Source organism: Hippopotamus amphibius, chromosome 6, assembly GCF_030028045.1.
Source record: "Hippopotamus amphibius kiboko isolate mHipAmp2 chromosome 6, mHipAmp2.hap2, whole genome shotgun sequence".
Lineage (NCBI taxonomy): Eukaryota > Metazoa > Chordata > Mammalia > Artiodactyla > Hippopotamidae > Hippopotamus > Hippopotamus amphibius.
In genome coordinates this window covers 113,534,452-113,552,477 of record NC_080191.1, presented here as the reverse complement: position 1 = coordinate 113,552,477, position 18,026 = coordinate 113,534,452, and the positions used below count along the sequence as shown (strand labels likewise).

The 18,026-nt window shown below is 35.6% G+C and overlaps 2 protein-coding genes and 1 non-coding gene across 8 annotated transcripts in view; 1 reads left to right on the top strand and 2 right to left on the bottom strand.

Moving 5' to 3' along the window:
- The window catches only part of ACAD11 (acyl-CoA dehydrogenase family member 11), an 88,287-nt gene that overhangs the window by 50,897 nt on the left and 19,364 nt on the right, over nucleotides 1-18,026 (top strand). For all 4 annotated transcript variants that reach the window (XR_009054243.1, XR_009054244.1, XR_009054245.1 and 1 more), the window contains exon 13: nucleotides 1,183-1,281. Coding sequence is in view for 1 of the 4 variants with exons in the window: in XM_057738310.1 (XP_057594293.1) it covers nucleotides 1,183-1,281 (99 nt within the window). In the remaining 3 variants the exon portion in view is untranslated. The remainder of the gene's footprint in view (nucleotides 1-1,182; nucleotides 1,282-18,026) is intronic.
- On the bottom strand, nucleotides 1,966-7,532 carry ACKR4 (atypical chemokine receptor 4). Of its 3 annotated transcripts, none has more exons than XM_057738314.1 (2): nucleotides 7,441-7,532; nucleotides 1,966-3,513 (listed from the first exon to the last, which is right to left on the bottom strand). In XM_057738314.1, the coding sequence occupies exon 2, from the start codon at nucleotides 3,502-3,504 to the stop codon at nucleotides 2,452-2,454; it is 1,053 nt and encodes a 350-aa protein (XP_057594297.1). In that variant the 5' UTR covers nucleotides 3,505-3,513; nucleotides 7,441-7,532; the 3' UTR covers nucleotides 1,966-2,451. The 3 variants fall into 3 exon arrangements, with proteins under 3 accessions (XP_057594297.1, XP_057594298.1, XP_057594296.1); XM_057738315.1 differs by lacking the exon at nucleotides 7,441-7,532 and adding an exon at nucleotides 6,207-6,277; XM_057738313.1 differs by lacking the exon at nucleotides 7,441-7,532 and adding an exon at nucleotides 5,952-6,189.
- TRNAE-UUC (transfer RNA glutamic acid (anticodon UUC)) lies at nucleotides 15,592-15,664 on the bottom strand. The gene has a single exon. It is a non-coding gene; the product is annotated as a tRNA-Glu (tRNA).

The window sequence follows — 18,026 nt, the reverse complement described above, 5'->3', positions numbered from 1 at the left end:
ACTAGATTTCATCTAGCCATAATTTTGGCCAGATTTTATTGTCCTTCTATAACGTTGCATATTTTTATAATAGCAAAACTGATTTCCATTTAAATCAGTAAGAGGCATTTATTGAACACCTGTAGTATGCTGTGTTGTCTACAAAGCTCTAATTACAGCATAAGTAGAGTACACACCTCCTTTTCTAAAGAAAGATGGTCTCTAGTTTTAAAAGGAGAACACATAAAATATCTTAAGAATCCATTCAAAAGAGCAGCATATTAACAAGCACAGATTACTATTTCTGAGAGCTAGCCGCTAAGTTCTAAAATGCAGTGCAGTAGAGCAGTCTTGTAAAAGTGTCCTATGGAGAGCTTTCTGAAGACATTAAGTGTTGAGCAAGCTTTACAGAATGCAAAATAAATAGATTGGTGAAAGCATTCCTGATGGAATTTGCAAGACACAGTTAGAAATTGTTTAAGATACTACAGAAATGGAGTCACAGATGTAGAAAACAAACTTATTGTTACCAAGGGGGAAAGCGGGGGACGTGGGGGAGGAGAGACAAATTGGGAGATTGGGATTGACATATACACACTACTATATATAAAACAGATAACTGCTAAGAACCTACTGTATAGCACAGGGAACTCTACTCAGTACTCTGTAATGACCTATATGGGAAAAGAATCTAAAAAAGAGTGGATATATGATTCACTTTTCTGTACATCAGAAAATAACACAACATTGTAAATCGACTATACTCCAATAAAAATTAATTTGAAAAAAAAAAGTTGTTTAAGATACTAAACCTATGGTGGGAAAATCTGGCTTGCAAATATGTAGTACAGATTTCCATTGTGGGAAGTACAGAATGATATTTTTAATGTACGTTTGATGATTGAAGCAAAGATTGAGTTGTATCCAAAGTCATATATCACTGAGGATGCCAAGAACACAATTCCGATAGTTGATCTATCTGAGATGTTCTAAATACTTCATTTGTTCATTCTTCCAATGCACATTTATTGAATACCTACTATGTGTAGGTTGTAGGAGAACTGGGGGACATGGGGGAAGGGTAGGAAGATGAAAAGACAAAGATGCCTCTCTCCTCAGAGAATTCACATTTCTTTATCTAAGTGTCTTTTGTAAACTTATGTAATCTGCCTGCCTGTAAATTCAGCCTTTGCTTATTTGTAGAACCTGATGTAGCTTCAAGTGATGCCATGAATATTGAATGTAGCATCAAGCAAGATGGAGATAGCTATGTAATTAATGGCAAGAAATGGTGGAGCAGTGGTGAGTATTCATATGCATCTTTCCTGTCAGATGCAGTGCTAGAATAATAAGATACATAATAAGTTATTCATTTCATGACCACAGTTCTTTCAGTTCTGCCTTGCAAAGCATTTTCAAATTTAGAAATAGTTGATAAAAAAAAGTAATTTTAAAATAACGTCTTGATTAGGTAGTTTATTTTAAGAGCAGAAAACGTCTTTTTTTTACAGTTTGTGAGAAAGAAAATTCATATTAGTGCACACTATTTTTGACCATTGTCATTTCTATCAAAATTAAATTTTAATAAGGGCATATTAAATAGACTATAATAATTCATATGTAATTGTTTTTAAAGAGATAAGCAGTACATGTTATTAAAAAATTTATTGTGGTACATATTTTCATTCTTTAATATTACAAGTATGTAAGTGAAAAATAAGAGTTTTTTTTTTTTTTTTTTTTTTTAAGAGTATACATAGGAAAATATATTATTTAGTCAGCCCTCAGTAATAGCCTCATAAATGGATGGGCCCTTTGGGCAGTTATAAAAATTGAAACCTAGATAAATGTGATTGTCTGAGGATTGCTTCTAGGGTATGCATGATAAATCTAACAGGATAACCAGCTTATTACTAAAGAAACTTAACATCATAAAAGCAAATTATATGTTTAGAAACTTACCAATAATGTATTTAAAGGACCAGAAAAGCTTTTTATGTTTTTTTTTTTTGATTGCTAATTGTTTTTCTCCTGGAGTTTTATGAAATCACTTAAAAATTAAGAAACAAGAAGAAAGACATTAAATTTTGCTGCATAGTTATTCAAATTCTAACAATATGCAGGGAAATTGTTTTTATATTAAAATTTAGATAATGTAAAATAATTATAAATGCCCCTTAATTTAAACCTCTTTAATAATGTTTTAGATGACCTAGCTTATAGTTTTTTTCTTATGTATGACTGTTACTACGATTTTCCTATATTGTTAATTTTAATTTCCATGTTTTATGCATTTATTATTTTGCATCCTCTTTTTCTTGGCTTCTACCCCACTCCACTTCCCCACTCCAACCTCTTCTTTATTATAAGTTGCCACCACAGTGTTTGAGATTTGAATTTCAGAAAAATGCAGATGTTTGATCTGAGAAGCATCGTTCATGTGTATCGAAGCAAGACAGAGTGGTTTTATATTTAAATGCTGAAAGTACTGGTTGGCTCTGTAGTATCTTCAGAATCAAAAGGAATCTCCTCCACATTTTGTCTTTGTCTTCTCCAGGAGCCATATTTCTTGGCAACTTTCATGATGTAGTTTTTAAAAGAGGTTCCCATGAAAACATACAGGACCGGGTTGAGACAGCTATGAAAGAGTGCAATGCTCTCTGTGATTTGGATGGCAACATCCATACGTTTGCTCATGTCGCAGGTGGTGATCAGGGAGTATATGATGTCTATGGCTTGGCAGAACTTGACAATGTTATAAGGCAGCTGAGTGACGATGAAAACTATGACCACTGTGAGCAGAACTTTGAGGGGCCGAGATTTTGTAGTGTTTGGCATCTTGATGAGTGTCTTTGCCGTGATAAAGTAGCACACTGCCATAATAAGAAAGGGTATTACAAATCCAATGCAGATTTCCAGCATTTGAATTGATGCTTTTATTGATGTTCCCAGGTGGTATGGAAAGATGGGAATGCACCTAGCCTTGTGATTTACTGTATAAAAAACCAGCTGAGGTATACTCAGCAAGATGGCCGCCATCCAGACACAGAAACAGATGAGCCGGCATTGTTTCCCCACCCCTGATTGACTGGGGGCTTTAGTTACCGCCCAATATCTGTCTATGCTGATACAAGCCAGAAACTGCATTCCAGAGACAAAGTTGACTGTGTACAAGGCTGAAGTGACTTTGCACATGATTTTCCCTAAAACCCACCCATGAACTGCATTCACTGCCCAAAAAGGCAGAGTGAATAGAAGGAGTAAATCTGCCACTGCCAGATTCAGGATGTACACATCTGTTTTGGTTCTCCGCTTTTTGTAATAGGCATAAATCGCCACTACTATGGAATTGCCTGCAAGTCCAGTGATGAAAGCTATTGTGAAGAAGGCAGGCAGGAAGACTTTTGCAAATCTTCTGACCTCTTCTTTTATGCAGATCACTTCATACTGACTATAGTCATGAGTGTCATTCATTTCATTTTCCTCATAATAGTAATCTGTTGACTGGTTGTGTTCCAAAGCCATGGCTCCAATCTAAATGGCAAAAAGAATACAGGATATTTATTTTAATATTGCTTAAGTGGAAACACTTTTGATCTAGCATATGTTTTATTCTTTTATTAGAGAATAGATTGTTGCCATAACATATATGAGCCTGAATCTGCCACTCTTTGAAACTCTTTAATGGAAGCCACATTGGAATATATCCCCAAGAGTAGTTTTTAATCCCTTGTTTTTACAAGTCTGTGCACAGGAGTTGGAATTTACAGAGGAAAGATAAAAATAATACTCTGGGGAATTTTATTAATCATTAAACCCTGTAACTTTTACATATACAACTTTGTGATTCGTATGCAATATACTGACAATAATTAAAATTTAAAATTAAAATAAATTATTTTATTTATTTAAAATGAATATTTTACTTATATTTATGAATTTATTTTAAAATAAGTTATCTCAGCGTTTTATTTAATTTTACTAGTTGGCTTTATTAAAACAAAGTCTCCTCTAGTTAGCTTTCCTCCAAAACCTGTGACTACATGCTGATTGTAAACTACTGTTTGGTAGCACTGTTGTTCCACTAGTCACCTAAGCCGTAAGCCTGCACCAATCCTTGATTTCTTTCTTATCTTCATCCCTGATTTCCATTCAGCCCTTAAATTCTGATTTTACCCTCCAAATACATCTCAGATCTCTCTCTTCCTTTTAATCTGTGCTCCTTGACACATCCACACAATTCAACCATCATTATTATCTGGCTTATTACAATATCTCCCCAACTGGTATCCTACTGTTCTTATTCCTCCTTACCACCTTCTTGTCAAAAACATTCTTCTTACTGCCTTTCAGAATGCTCTCTCTCTAATATGTCAATCTGTCACTCTTCTGCTTAGCTCCTCACCTAAAAAACACATCTCTTCATCTGAAAGATACAATCGAAGCTCCTTACCATGCTGTCCAAGGTTCCTTCCATAAAGCAGTCCTACCCATGGTTCCTGCTACATCCCTCTACTGTGCACCCTGCACTGCAGACCCTAACAATACTGATTTGCCAGCAGTTTTCTGGCACACGCCATGCTGTAGCACATGTCTACATCATTACTCATTCTGTTCTTTTATCTGATTGACTATTTCCTGCCCTTTCCTTGAAGGGCCAGTTCCTACTCAGGTAACTTGGATGTCACCTCTCCAGAGGACTCCTGGTTCAGATCCAATAACTGTATCTACATATCTCTCAGAGAACTGACCCCCTCCTATGGAAGACAATTTCCCAGACTACCTTTTCCCTCCATGCTGTAAGTTCCCTAAGACTATGACCTGTTGGATTTATGTTTATAATTACTACCTGAAGAGAGTACCTGGCACACTCTAGGTGCTCAGCAAATTTGTCAAACTACAAGTTTTACCAGTAGGTATAAAGCTGTTACTCTAGAATGGAGAGATGATACTGTAGGAATCTCATGTCTCATCATTAAGTTTTTCTACTATACTGGCTATTAACACCCTGTAGTATTAAGATAAGCTTGCACAGAATTCACAAGTTTTGAAATATATATAATAACTTTCAATGTTTTTATATAGTTCTGAGTTTTGTTATGCTTTTTCCTTAGCCCTTCTGTCTCCCTTGGGTTATTTTTGTCCTTGGAAGTCTCTCAGATATTCTTAATCATTAATGAAAATATTATTTTCAAAACAGCACACCAGCTTATGCTACATTTTCAAAAGAATATTCTTATACTTGATAACATTTTGTGGATAAGGAAAGCAAAATGAAGCCCCCCTGAGGAAACATACCACATAGAACTGCTTTCATTGTGTAAAAAATCAGGTGCTCACAATTTAAAATGACTATTTTATCCTTAAAGTTATTTGAAAAGTTCCAATCTGGAAGACTACTGTAGTCTTCATTTTCTTATGTGTTAATTATTAACACAATATGAACTTTGTTCTTCTCTTTTATCACAGAACTCTTGAATGATAAGGTATAATATGGCCAGATCTTGGTGATAAGGTATAATATGGTCAAACAGTATGAGATGTTAAGGATAGATATTTTAAAAGAATTAATCATACTAAAAATATGAGTAAATAAGAGCAGGAATGGAAATTATTTGCAGAAGTGATCCTTCTGGCAGATACATAGAAACACATTTAAATGCCTTTATAATTTTTACAAGAATTTAAAAAATTAGTGTTTATAAAACAAAGTAGGATAAAATGATATAGCAAAACCTATTATTAACAAAGTTTTATAGTCAAGTAATGGTATTAAAATAATATTTTCTTCTTGCTATATTCATATTTTTGTTTTAAGGTTAACATGTATAACTGTTTTCAAAAAGCTTTTTTTTGCACATGTAAATTTTTATGCATCAAGACTCCCTCTACATACATAAATATACAAAATCTTTGGGCTTAGAAAAAAATCATATCCAAGTCTGAATGAAAAAGGAAAGAAAAAAACCAACCTGTTTCTGTAGGCAGACAGGAGCAGTCTTGAGTGCAGAGAGTAAGATCAAATGAGCTCTCTAACTCAGACTACTTTTGTTTTCGTTTTACACCCCGCCTTTGTCTTATGTCCAGGAGGGCTTTCCGGAAATTTAACCTTGTGAGCACTTGATCTTTATTTTATGTATAACCATCCTGTGAACTCAAATCCAAGTTCTTAAGTGTCCTAGGTTATAAACTTGAAGAAATTCAATCTTGTTTCAAAAACTACAGACCTTTCAGAGTTTCCATTTAGCCAAAGGGAACAAGAACGTGCCTGCAGCTGAGGTACTGACTGCCAAACCAGAAGAATTCACCAGAGTGCCTCCAGGCAGCTAACAAGCATTTACTTGTAGGTAGCATCTAAACAAATACTCTCTAAAATTTTTTGTTCAGGAAAGAAAACAAAAATGATTGTAACCCAGAAAGTTATCTTTTTGAAGACTAAATTCTCAAAAACTAAATTCTGAGTAATCATTAGGCATTTATAGTAGAATTTAAATTTTTATGCCTCATCATTTTATATTTTACTTAAACTGGGAGACTCCCCTTGGCCTCATTATACTCCTTCTCTGTCCTTGACCCCAGAGTGTGCCTTTCCCCATGACTTGAAATTCTTGTGCCTTCCTGTAATTTTCAATGACCAGCTACAAACTTTCAAAATCCTTCTGTCTGGGAAGGCTATCTCCGGCTATCTCCCCCTCCTCCCGCCTCCAAACAAATGAAAGTTAGAGAAAGAAGAGAAATGTATGCAGATTTAAACTTTGTGATCCATTTGACCGTGACTCTCCTTACATTTGCATAACAGTTCCCTTATTTACTTTCTCAGGCAAGGCTAGGCTCAGTCTCCCCCTTTAGAAGTTATTTCAGACCCATGCCTTTTTTCTCTAAGCAATTGATCTGACTTTCCTGTTGATTCACAGAAAAGAGGCTCTAGGTCACTGGGGCCTTCACCTTCCCACAGTATATGACTGAGGGTACAGCCAGCTTCTCCTCCTTGTTATCCATCAGTCTTTGAGGAAGAGCAGATAAACCATCTCACCAAGAAACAAGTGCCTGGATTTGCAGTGCTTGATATTTTCCATGGTGTAAATACTCCCACCATGGCCAATTTCAGCTACCAAAGTGAAATCACTGAGGGCAGAGTTGCTAAGAGATGAGCATATCAGTCTTCCTCAGCAGACTCTAGCACAATTCTTCCAAAAGAGGCATCTCTTCTCCTTACCATGGCTAATCGCCACTCTGATCTTTTGCTGCTTTCCGAAGGATACTACTCATAATTTTATCCCTGCACTCTCTAGACTCTTTGGTCTTTTGCCTACTCTTACCTCTTATTCTTTATCTTATGTATTTTGGGAGCAGGAGGAAGCAAACAAGCAATCTTCCACTAAATTCTTAGGGTGGCCTGCAAGATCCCACAAGGTCTGTCTCCATCCCTCATTGCCTCTCTGACTTTTGTCCCCTACTCACCCCTTTCCTTGCGTGTTCAGCCACACCAACCTCCTTGCTATTTTGAAATGTACCAGGCACATTCCTTCTTAGAGCTTTGGTACTGGCTCTTCTGTCTGCCTTGGAATGTGCTTCCTTCTAATATTTGCAGGGCTCACTCCCTCATGTCTTTCAAGTCTTTGTCCAATCACCACCTCCTCACTGAGGCAACCCCTGGCTATTCTGTTTAAAATACCCTTCACAAACAAAACAAATGAACAAACAAAAACAGAGTTATAGATACAGAGAACAAACAGATGGTTGCCATATGGGAGGGGGGTGGGAGAGGAAAGAAATAGGTGAGGGAGATTAAGAGATGACAGACTTTTAAGAAGGGATAACAAAATTTCAGTTGCAAAATAAATGAGTCACGGGAGGAAATGTACAGTGTGAGGAATACAGTCGATAACTAAGTAATATCCTTGTATGTTGACATATCATAACTAGATTTATCATTGTGGTCAGTTTAAAGTGTATAGAAATATCCGGTCACTATGTCCTGTAACAGAAACTAACATAGTGTTGTAGGTCAATTGTACTTTTCAGAAACAAACAAACATAAAAAAAAGGAGACCAGACATGTAATTACCAGAGGCAGGTGGAAGAGGAAGGGAATTGGATGGTCAAAAAGGAACAAACTTCCAGTTATAAGATAAATAAGTAGTAGGGATCTAATGTACAACGCAGTAAATAGAATTAACACTACTGTATGTTATATATGAAAGTTGTTAAGAGAGTAAACCCTAAGTTCTCATCACAAGGGAAAAAAATTTTTTTCTATTTCTTTCACTTTGTATCTGTATGAGATGATGGATGTTCACTAAACTTATTGTGATAATCATTTCATTATGTATGTAAGTCACACTTAAACAGTGCTGTATGTCAATTATATCTCAATAAAACAGAGGGCAAAAATGAAATGTTAAACTAAATACCCCTCACCTACCTATACTCCTGATCAACCTTACCCATAGCACTTTTCATGTGCTAATGTACCATATTTATATTGTGTTTGGTGTCTAATTTATCTCATCCTTTATTAGAATATAAGCTTCATCAGATCGGGGACTTTTGTATGATTGGTTCATATATAAATATATAGAACAGTGTCTGGCATATAGTAGATACTCAAATATTTTGAATTAATAAATAATTCTACCTTCCCTTCTGATTATCGTCCCATTTTAGTTGTCCTTGATGCTGTAGTTCTTTAATGACTAATTAAATTTATGAATGAATGAATCAGTAAATCAAGCAGTCAACCAATCAATCAGTGCTTAAGTAACTTATCCTCCACAGACATAAATTTAGCAATGAAGCTGGAATTTTAGATCCAGGTCTGTAGTCTTAGACTATTTCTACTTTTTCATACTATCTCTTACACATATGTGTAATTCCATGATGTCACCTGTTATAGAATTTTTATACATATTTATAGATATTTAAAAGTATCCATCCTTTTCCTTTGTCTCCTCCCCCATGTACTTTCAGCTACATGCTTTCTTGTAAATAGGATTCTCGTCTTGTAAATCAGTTATAAAGCTATAACCTTTACATCTTTTCAATTTGGTCATCATTTTTGCTAACTCAAACACATACCCAGCCCTTGGGGCATAAAGGATCTCAGGATCAAGCTTCTTCTGGTAGCATATAGTGACTCACGCCTGTGTATGGTGAAACTAGCTCACTGGCTCACCTCTTCCTATGTTTTCTTCCCGGACAGAAAGAACTAGAAGAGGTGTTAATAGGGCATACTTGACAACATTTGAAAGGCAGTCATAAAGCTTGAAGGACAGGGAAAGGCATCACTTACCTTAGGCAACTTTTCAGTTATTTGATGCTTCTTTAGTGCCTTTTTTTTTTTTTTTTGGTACCTCTCTTCCACTTGCCTTCCACCACAAGTTGATTCCAATTGGCTTCTCAGCATACATTGTCTCTCACCCTTACCTGCCCTAACATAGCAATGTTCCTTGTTCCTGTAGAATCTCTTTCCACGAGCATTTCTCATCTTTCCTTTTGTAGTGCCATTTCTCTCAGTAAGAGATGCTTGGAAAGCAATCTGACTAAATTATATTTTTACATTGTCACTGAAAATGTCTTTGATATTGAGCATTATTTAATAATCTTATGATTACTCTTCAGTGTCCATACTACATATTGAATTCATATTGTATGAGTTTTTTACTTAGCATTTTTGCTTAAGCATTTGCATGTTATTCAAACTCACCATAAATGACATTTTTAGTAGCTAAATAGTATTTTGTAGTGTGGATTATCATAATTTGCCTTACCATTCAACTGTTGTAGGACTTTTTGAATGTTTCCAGTGTTTTGCTATTACAAGTAATGTTATAGAGAGCATCTTTGTAGATATGGTAGGAAACTGGACTTAATCTGATCTTACTGAGGGGCGTTGAAGAATGGGACTAACCATGTATAACTATCCCTTTTCTTATTATACTAAAGATAGTATTCTGTAGAATTATCTTAGAGTTCTTTCAGATAAATGCATAGAAAGCTTCCTTATTCTTTTTAGAAGGGTTCCATCATATGGACATACCATATAATAGTTTCCTATTGATGGATATTGATTTATGCCCAATTCTTTGCAAGTAAAAACAGTACTACTACAGTGAATAATCTTCTACATCTGTCGGTTCATTCAGGAGCCGCTGTATCTGTAGGATAAATCCCAGAAGTTAAACTGGTGGGTCAAAGGGTAAATGAATCTGTAATTTTGATGGATATTGCCAAATTATATTCCATAGGGATAGATTACTTCATAGTCTCACCAATAATGTATGGAAGTGTCTATTTCCCTAGAACATTGCCAGTTGAATGTGTTATTCCACTAGCATCTTGCTGTCTTAAATGACTTGTAACAGATTCAGTACCCTTCCCCTGCCCTTGCCAGCTGTGTGTGAGATATTTTCCCTAAATTGTTTTTCTGCTTTAATTTTGTTTCCTAGTAATGTACAGTAGTTTTATACACATAAAGCAATCAATCTTTTTCTTTTGATTTCTTTTTTTTGGGGGCTGCATGCAAGGATTGAATCCGGCCCCTCGGCAGTGAGAGCATGGAGTCCTAACCACTGGACTGCCAGGGAATTCCCGCAGTTATTATTTTTGAGGCTTAAAATTTCTTTCCCATCCAGAGATTTCATAGATATTAAATTGTTTTTTCTTCTAGTTTTTTTTAATGTCTTGATTATTTAAATTTTTTTTAAATTTTTAATTCTGATCTGTATGGACCGATTTTGATCTGACTGTATTGTGTAATAGTGACAGCATTTAACATTTAGGAATACTTATTAAATGTAAACCTTCCTAGCAGTAGAGGAAGTGAATTTCAAAGGTTGTTTCCCCTACTAAAAATAGCACATACTCCAAGGGAACACATGAAATTTTTTTTTCTTTTCTTTTTTTTTTTTAATTAATTAATTTATTTATTGCCTGTGTTGGGTCTTCGTTGCTGCACACGGGCTTTCCCCAGTTGCAGTGATGGGGGGCTACTCTTCATTGTGGTTCATGGGCTCCTCACTGCCATGGCTTCTCTTGTTGTGGAGCACAGCCTCTAGGTGCAAGGGCTTTAGTAGTTGTGGCACATGGGCTCAACAGTTGTGCCTCATGGGCACTAGAGCATGGGCTCAATAGTTGTGGCACACGGGCTTAATTGCTCCACGGCATATGGGATCTTCCTGGAGCAAGGATCGAACCCGTGTCCCCTGCATTGGCAGGTGGATTCTTATCCACTGCACCACCTAGGAAGTCCCAGAGATTGGTTTTTTTCTTAACTGTATGATAAACTTTTTTTTGAACAAGTGGAAATTTCATTGTAGAATGTTACTTAACTCATAATGGTTTTTTTATTCATATTTGAATTAAAGCTAAGCATTAGTATTAATGCTAAGGAAGTGAAGTTTAAGTATTTCACCTCAGAAGTTCAATGTTGGTAGAAGAAATAACCTTGAGATTTTGTAGATGGCTAATTGCACTTCATATTATATTATTGCTTATATCACTTTTTTATTGTTACAGACCATATCCATACCCAATAGCCATGTTTTTTTCCACCTGTCATCTTTCCTTGTGTTAGAGAATAATTTTGTTTGATAACCATGTGGTTGTAAGAGCCTGTGAAATTAAAACTCATCAGCAAATATCAGGAAAATGTCTTTTTTAGCCTGACTTAATCCTGGCACTTGAACAGTCTTTTTTTTTTTTTTTTTTTTTTGCTTCATTGGGTCTCCATTGCTGCACAGCCTTTCTCTAGCTGCAGCAAGCGGGGGCTGCTCTTCGTTGCAGTGTACAGGCTTCTCAGTGCAGTGGCTTCTCTTGTTGCAGAGCACAGGCTCTAGGCACGCAGGCTTTAGTAGGTGTGGCACACGGGCTTAGTTGCTCCATGGCATGTGGGATCTTCCCAGCTTAGGGATCAAGCCCGTGTCCCCTTCATTGGCAAGCAGATTCTTAACCACTGCACCACCAGGGAAGTCCCTGAACAGAGTCAGGATTAAAAATAAAACTATTTTATCCATGCCATCTGTTTTCATTCATGAAGGCCTGTGACACACAGATATTTAGATATTTTCTAGTCTATTCACATTTCCTCTAATATATTTTATTTGTGACATTTGGTATCCTGTTCATTAACTAAAATAACATGGGAGCAAAAACTCTCTTTAGAAGAAGAACATTTCAGCTGCTGCACCTGCCAAATTATGCTTGTAGTTAAGATGATATATTTGTGAGAGGGTTTTCCCATTTTCTGAAACATCAAGTTTAAATCAAAATATTTCGAAATTTATAGCTTATGTATACACCCTTACTTCCTCTACTTAATGACTCCAAAAAGGAGAGCCAATTTAGAAATTTTATCCTTTTAGAATCTGAATTGTTTTCCATATTAGATTGAGCAAAGCAAAATTAAAGAATTATTTGCCTCGTTTCTTGAGTTTCTTCAAAATTTTCCTGATATGTGAAATCTGTTGCGCACTTGCATAAAGCTGTGGCAATAATTTTTTATGATAGAAAGAGCAAGACAAGAAATGCTATTGGGAAATATTAGAGAAAAATATAGAATTAGAAAAAGAGGGATTTTGTTTAGGGTTGGAGGGAATTGCAGAGAAGATTTTACTTTTGAAGGATTCAGCTTTTGGTTATATAGAATTAAGATCCATGAAAAAGATATAAAAGATTATCCACCTTAAAAGATTTACGCAAAATGTTCTAGAAAGTAGACAAAGTAGACAAAGAAAAGATCTCTAATGAAAATGAACCCCAAGTCATACCATTATGTCCTAATCTGATTTTCAGAATGTGTTATATGTTATATGTGAAGAGTCAGTGGCCTGACTCATCAGCCTAAGGGCCTCAAGTCTTCCTACAAGTAAAACCTCAAAAACCCCAAACAGAAAAATATCCAGTTGAAAAATTAAAAGTAAGGCTTTCTGGAAAAGATCTTTTCTCAATAATTTCTAGCTAAGAATCAAAGCATGATTACATATTATTACAGAGCTGGGACCAATCAAGGGTAAAAAAAATTCTCCAGCCCAGTATTTTCAGATAAGAAATTTCAGTTAAGATCCACACTAAAATTTAAGTATTATCATCTACCATTTGAATCATGTTCTTTGGGTTGATCCTCAGATTAGTGGAATTCATTTTCTATGTATTAGCACCTATAAAAATCAGAAGGCTGTTGTAAAAATAACTAAACACAATTTGGAAAGTCAGACATGGTTCAATAAATGAGGATAGTCAAGTGGCCTCAACATGAAGAGTGTAACTTCTGAGATTTTTAAAACTTAATTTTGAAATATGTGAATGAGGAAATCTTTTCTCATTAAAATTTGGAAGATGTAGCAGCTAAAACATCCTTCTTATAAAAGGTCCTTTCAGAACTGATTGAAAAATAGTTTCCATTAAATTTGAAGAAACCCAAATTAGAGCATTGGTTTTAAAACAATTGCACTTTAATCTTCTATATTAGTACTGAATATCAATTTCTCTATTAGTCCAGTAATATGTTTTCCAGTACATCTTATATACATCATTTCACACAAATGAAACTCTGTTGGATAAATTTTTAGAAATGGGAATCAACACACTTTTTAAAAAAATTTTATTGGAGTTTAGTTGCCTTACAATATTATGTTAGTTTCTACTGTATAGCAAAGTGAGTCAGCTATACGTATGCATATATCCCCCTTTTTTTTAATTTCCTTCCCATTTAGGTCACCACAGAGCATTGAGTAGAGTTCCCTGTGCTCTACAGTAGGTTCTCATAGTTATCTACGCATTTTAATCTTAAATGTATTTTACTTTACGTGTGTAATTCACCATGTAGAATAATTGAGGGGAATAGAATAGTAAGTTCTTTGTTTTATTGGTTTAAAAAATTTAGAGCTTCTAAGATTCCTAATTCTTCTTCTTATATGATCATACTTTGAGGTGATCATTGCATTTCTAAAACTTCAACTGACACTGAAGATAGGTACATGATATAAGAAATCCTCACACTGGATAAGCGAAGACCTGATTTTGGCAAAGTTTAAAAGAGAGAACTCTAGGGCAGTTCCACTTCTGGTGTGGTGGACTTCTCAGAGATAGCAAATAAAAAACTACAAAAAATAACTACCTGAAGAGTCTGGGGAGTGACCAAAAACAGGCTGATTTTGTAGCAGACTCAGAATTTGGAAGATGAGACAGGCACAAGGTCTCGTTTTAAGGCTTTGGCCTAAGGACTCAATGTGGTGTGGGAATGCTGAAGCTTCTCTAGATAACTCAGGTCTTTATGTCCTAAGGAACCAGAGGACAGTGTCTGGGGCAGCCATCACTCCCAGAAAGTGACAGAATAGGGTGGGATTCCGGGAAAGGAGAAAACTGGAAAAGGGGAGCTCTGTTTCTTGTGTAAGCTTTGCCCAAGTCTCTTGCTTACTCCTGAACCAAAGTGATCGACAGGGCAGACTCAAAGCACCTTGCAACTAAATAAAAAGAGCTAAACTGAAATGTGACTTCCCATTCACCTTAATTGAGATAGACACTGCAATTTGACTCTGCCTAAGTTAATTGCCTTATAAAACAAAACCATTAATGCTTTTCAGAGAGATAGAACAGAATCCAGAGTCTTCATAATGTCCAGAATACAATCTAAAATTACTCATCAAATGAAGAACCAGGAAAACATGATCCAGTTTCAAGGGAAAAGCCCAACCCTCCAAATGTCTCAGGTGTGGGAATTATCAGACAAGGACTTAAGACAGCTATTATAAATTTGCTCAGTGACGTTAAGAAAAAAAAAAGAAAATATCAGAAGATAAATAGAAAACATTAAAAAGAAATATTAGAAATGAAAAGTAAAATATCTGAAAAAAAATTCACTGAATGGGCTTAATAGCATAATGGAGATAACAGAGGAAAGAGTTAATGAACTTGAAGACAGACCATTAGGAATTATCCAATTTGAAAAAAAGATGGAAAGAAATGAACAGTCTTAGGAAACTGTGGGACAATATCAAAAGGTCTAAACTATGTGTACGTGGAGTTCCAGAAGAAGAGGAGAGAATGAGCGATGGCCATTTGAAAGAACAACATCCATATAATGGATGTGCTAAAAAGAAAGAAGCTACCAAGCCATGAAAAGACATGGGGAAACTTTAAATGCATATTATTAAGTGAAAACACTATGATTCCAACTATATGACATTCTGGAAAAGGCAGAACTCTCTGGAAACAGTAAGATCAGTCTTTGCCAGGGTTGGGGGTGGGGAGGGATGAGTAGATGGAACACAGAGGATTTTTAGGACAGTGAAATATATAATGATGGGTACATATACCTTTGCCCCAAACCCATAGAATTTACAGCATCAAGAATGAACTGTAATGTATATACAGGTCTATGAAAATACTGTGGAATAAGCCCAGGACGGATGGATAGTGTTCCAGCAGGTCCTTCTGTAAGTGAAAACAATCAGAGCGCAGGCTTTAAATTGTCAGAGTGTGATGGAAGCCTTTATTGAGTAACAGTAGCTAAAAAGTTAAGAATCAGTTAAGATTCAGTGCCACTTCTTGCCATCATGGTTTTTGTTTGTTTGGTTGGTTTTGGTTTTTTTGGCTGTGCTTGTAGGATTTCAGTTCCCCGACCAGGGATTGAACCTGGGCCACTGGGAGTGAAAGCCCAGAATCCTAACCACTAGACCACCAGGGAACTCCCTTCTTAGGATCATTTTGAAATTGATAACTAGGCATAGTTCAGAAAGCAAACCTGATGCCTTTATTGGAGGTGGAGCTACATTCGTGCTCTGCATGGGATCACCGTTGCAGGAGAACGTAACATTTTCTCTTAAAGGCAAAATGCTTGTAGTTTGCCGTTTTACTTTGTACAGTATTTACTTTTAAAGTTGCACTTGTTCACCTGCCAGTGTTTACAAAATCCTATATTTGGGATGCTTTTTCTATAATATAGTGCTATCATTTGAAAAAAAAAAAAAAGAATGAACTATAATGTAAACTATGATGGTGTCAATGTAGATTCATCACTTGTAAAAAATGTACCACTCTGGTGAGCAGTGTTGGTAATGGGGGAAGCTATGTATGGAGGGGAGATAGGGGACATGGGAGATCTCTGTGCCTTCCCCTCAATTTTGCTATGAACCTAAAACTGCTCTAAAGTTATGTATATGTGTGTATATATACATAAAATATATATGTATAATATATATATAATTCTAGAAATTCTAAAACTGCCATTTATTATTGGTTAGTATAAAATAAGTATGTTTAACCTGAATTAAAGGCCTTTGTTATCTAATATCAATACACAGACTGCAGACTTTTCAAGGCGTTATAGAGTATTCTGCTTGGACATTAAATTTCTGTTGTATTTGTGAAGATGCTTGTGTTTTTCTTTTAAAGAAAAATTTATTATTGAATTTTCTTTGAAGTAACTGGATTTAGTAATAAGATTATGATGCAAAAGCACAGAAGGGTGGAGAGAATGGTCTTGCTCTTTATCTTATAGGTAATACTTCATATTTGTCTTACCCCCAGGATAAGGCAATGTCATATATTTGGGAAAAAGTAGGAGACAGTTTTGCTTAGCATATTTATTAGGTGATTACAATGTGGCATCTAATGGCCTATTTAATGCTGTTTTTTTTTTTTTTTTTAATGTTCTGTTCCAGTTTGTTAAAAGGTTTCCTTCCCCTCCTTTCTAGTCATAGATAAAATCATATATGTGTATAGGATTGCAAGTTCCTAAAATTCCATTGGCTTTGGGCATGGAGAAAGCAGTCGTGTGATCCAAGCTCTAAATCAGTTTAAGGTGTTTCCTTACTCCACTACCAGCCTGGGGATGAACAGAATCACCCATTTTAGGCACACTGCCTCCCTCCCTTCCCCTCCCTTTCCCAGATGAAATCTATTTTTAGTGTTTTGATCATTTTAGGTATTTCATGAGGCAGAGTGAGCATGTAGGATTTCTGGAGTATTATCACTTAGAAGAACTGGGGAGATGCCCCACTGTGTGCAGGAAGTGGCTGCTCCATAGTCCAAAGATAAAATGTTCAGATTAAAGGGAGGTTAGGAAAGAGAGAAAAAACATACTGCAGTTTACTCAGCAGTTCTCTCAGTTTCCTTCTCCAAATTAGGATCTACAGATTTATTCACGAGATGATAGGCTGTTTAAAAAAAAAAAAAAAATTTAGTAGTAATTATTATTCGATTAGAAATGGTAACAAATCTGAAAATATTTAAGAGCGTACTGTTTCCCATCCTAGAAGACTCTAGGTTTCCGTTTTTAGATCTCTGGTTTCTGCTATAATTTTAGGTTAAACTCTTTCTCTCCCTCCCAGTTTATTCATTTTAGACACTACTCATTGATTCCCCAATTTGATTAAAAACAGTTTCACTCATATGTATAACTCTCTGCTCTTTCATAACGTAGACATTTGTTATTTCAATTTTTTGATTGATTACTTTTTAAACTTTAAATGATATCTCTCAATTTCTCCTCTGCGGTCCCCATTCAACAGAATCTCTTCAAGCTCCTCTTTATAACCTAAAGATATGTGAGTGCTCTTACCCCTTTCTCTACCTTTTGTTCCTCCCTTCCATATTTTACCTTATGTCAGCCGCAGCTTCTACTTTTACATTGTCAGAATTACTAACATTTATTTCTGTCTTGCAACCATAATCATCATTGACCACAGAATGACTCTAAGCTTTGAAAACCAACACTTACCTTATGGGACTATGCTATCATATTGTTCAGTGCTGGTCTGAGTAGTGTGTTAGATAGATTTCATGTCCTTCTCTAACTGATTCAATGTAATACCACCGTTGTGAGGAGAGTGTTTGTAAGATCAGCATCTGTTACAAATAGTTTTATACTCTATACATTACTTAAATTCATGCCATACTGTAGTTTCTTTTATATTTGGACCACGGTTCACTTGTACATTTATTTACAGATTTTTTTGCTGGAGTTTCTAATTGCCATTTTTTCTTTCATTGCATTATTTGCTTTTATCATATTATATCTCCTTCCTCTTACCCACGCCCCCCCACAC

Bases quoted from the DNA above. Each gene is read 5' to 3' on its own strand.
- ACKR4 (XM_057738314.1), bottom strand. From the start codon at position 3,504: ATGGCTTTGGAACACAACCAGTCAACAGATTACTATTATGAGGAAAAT.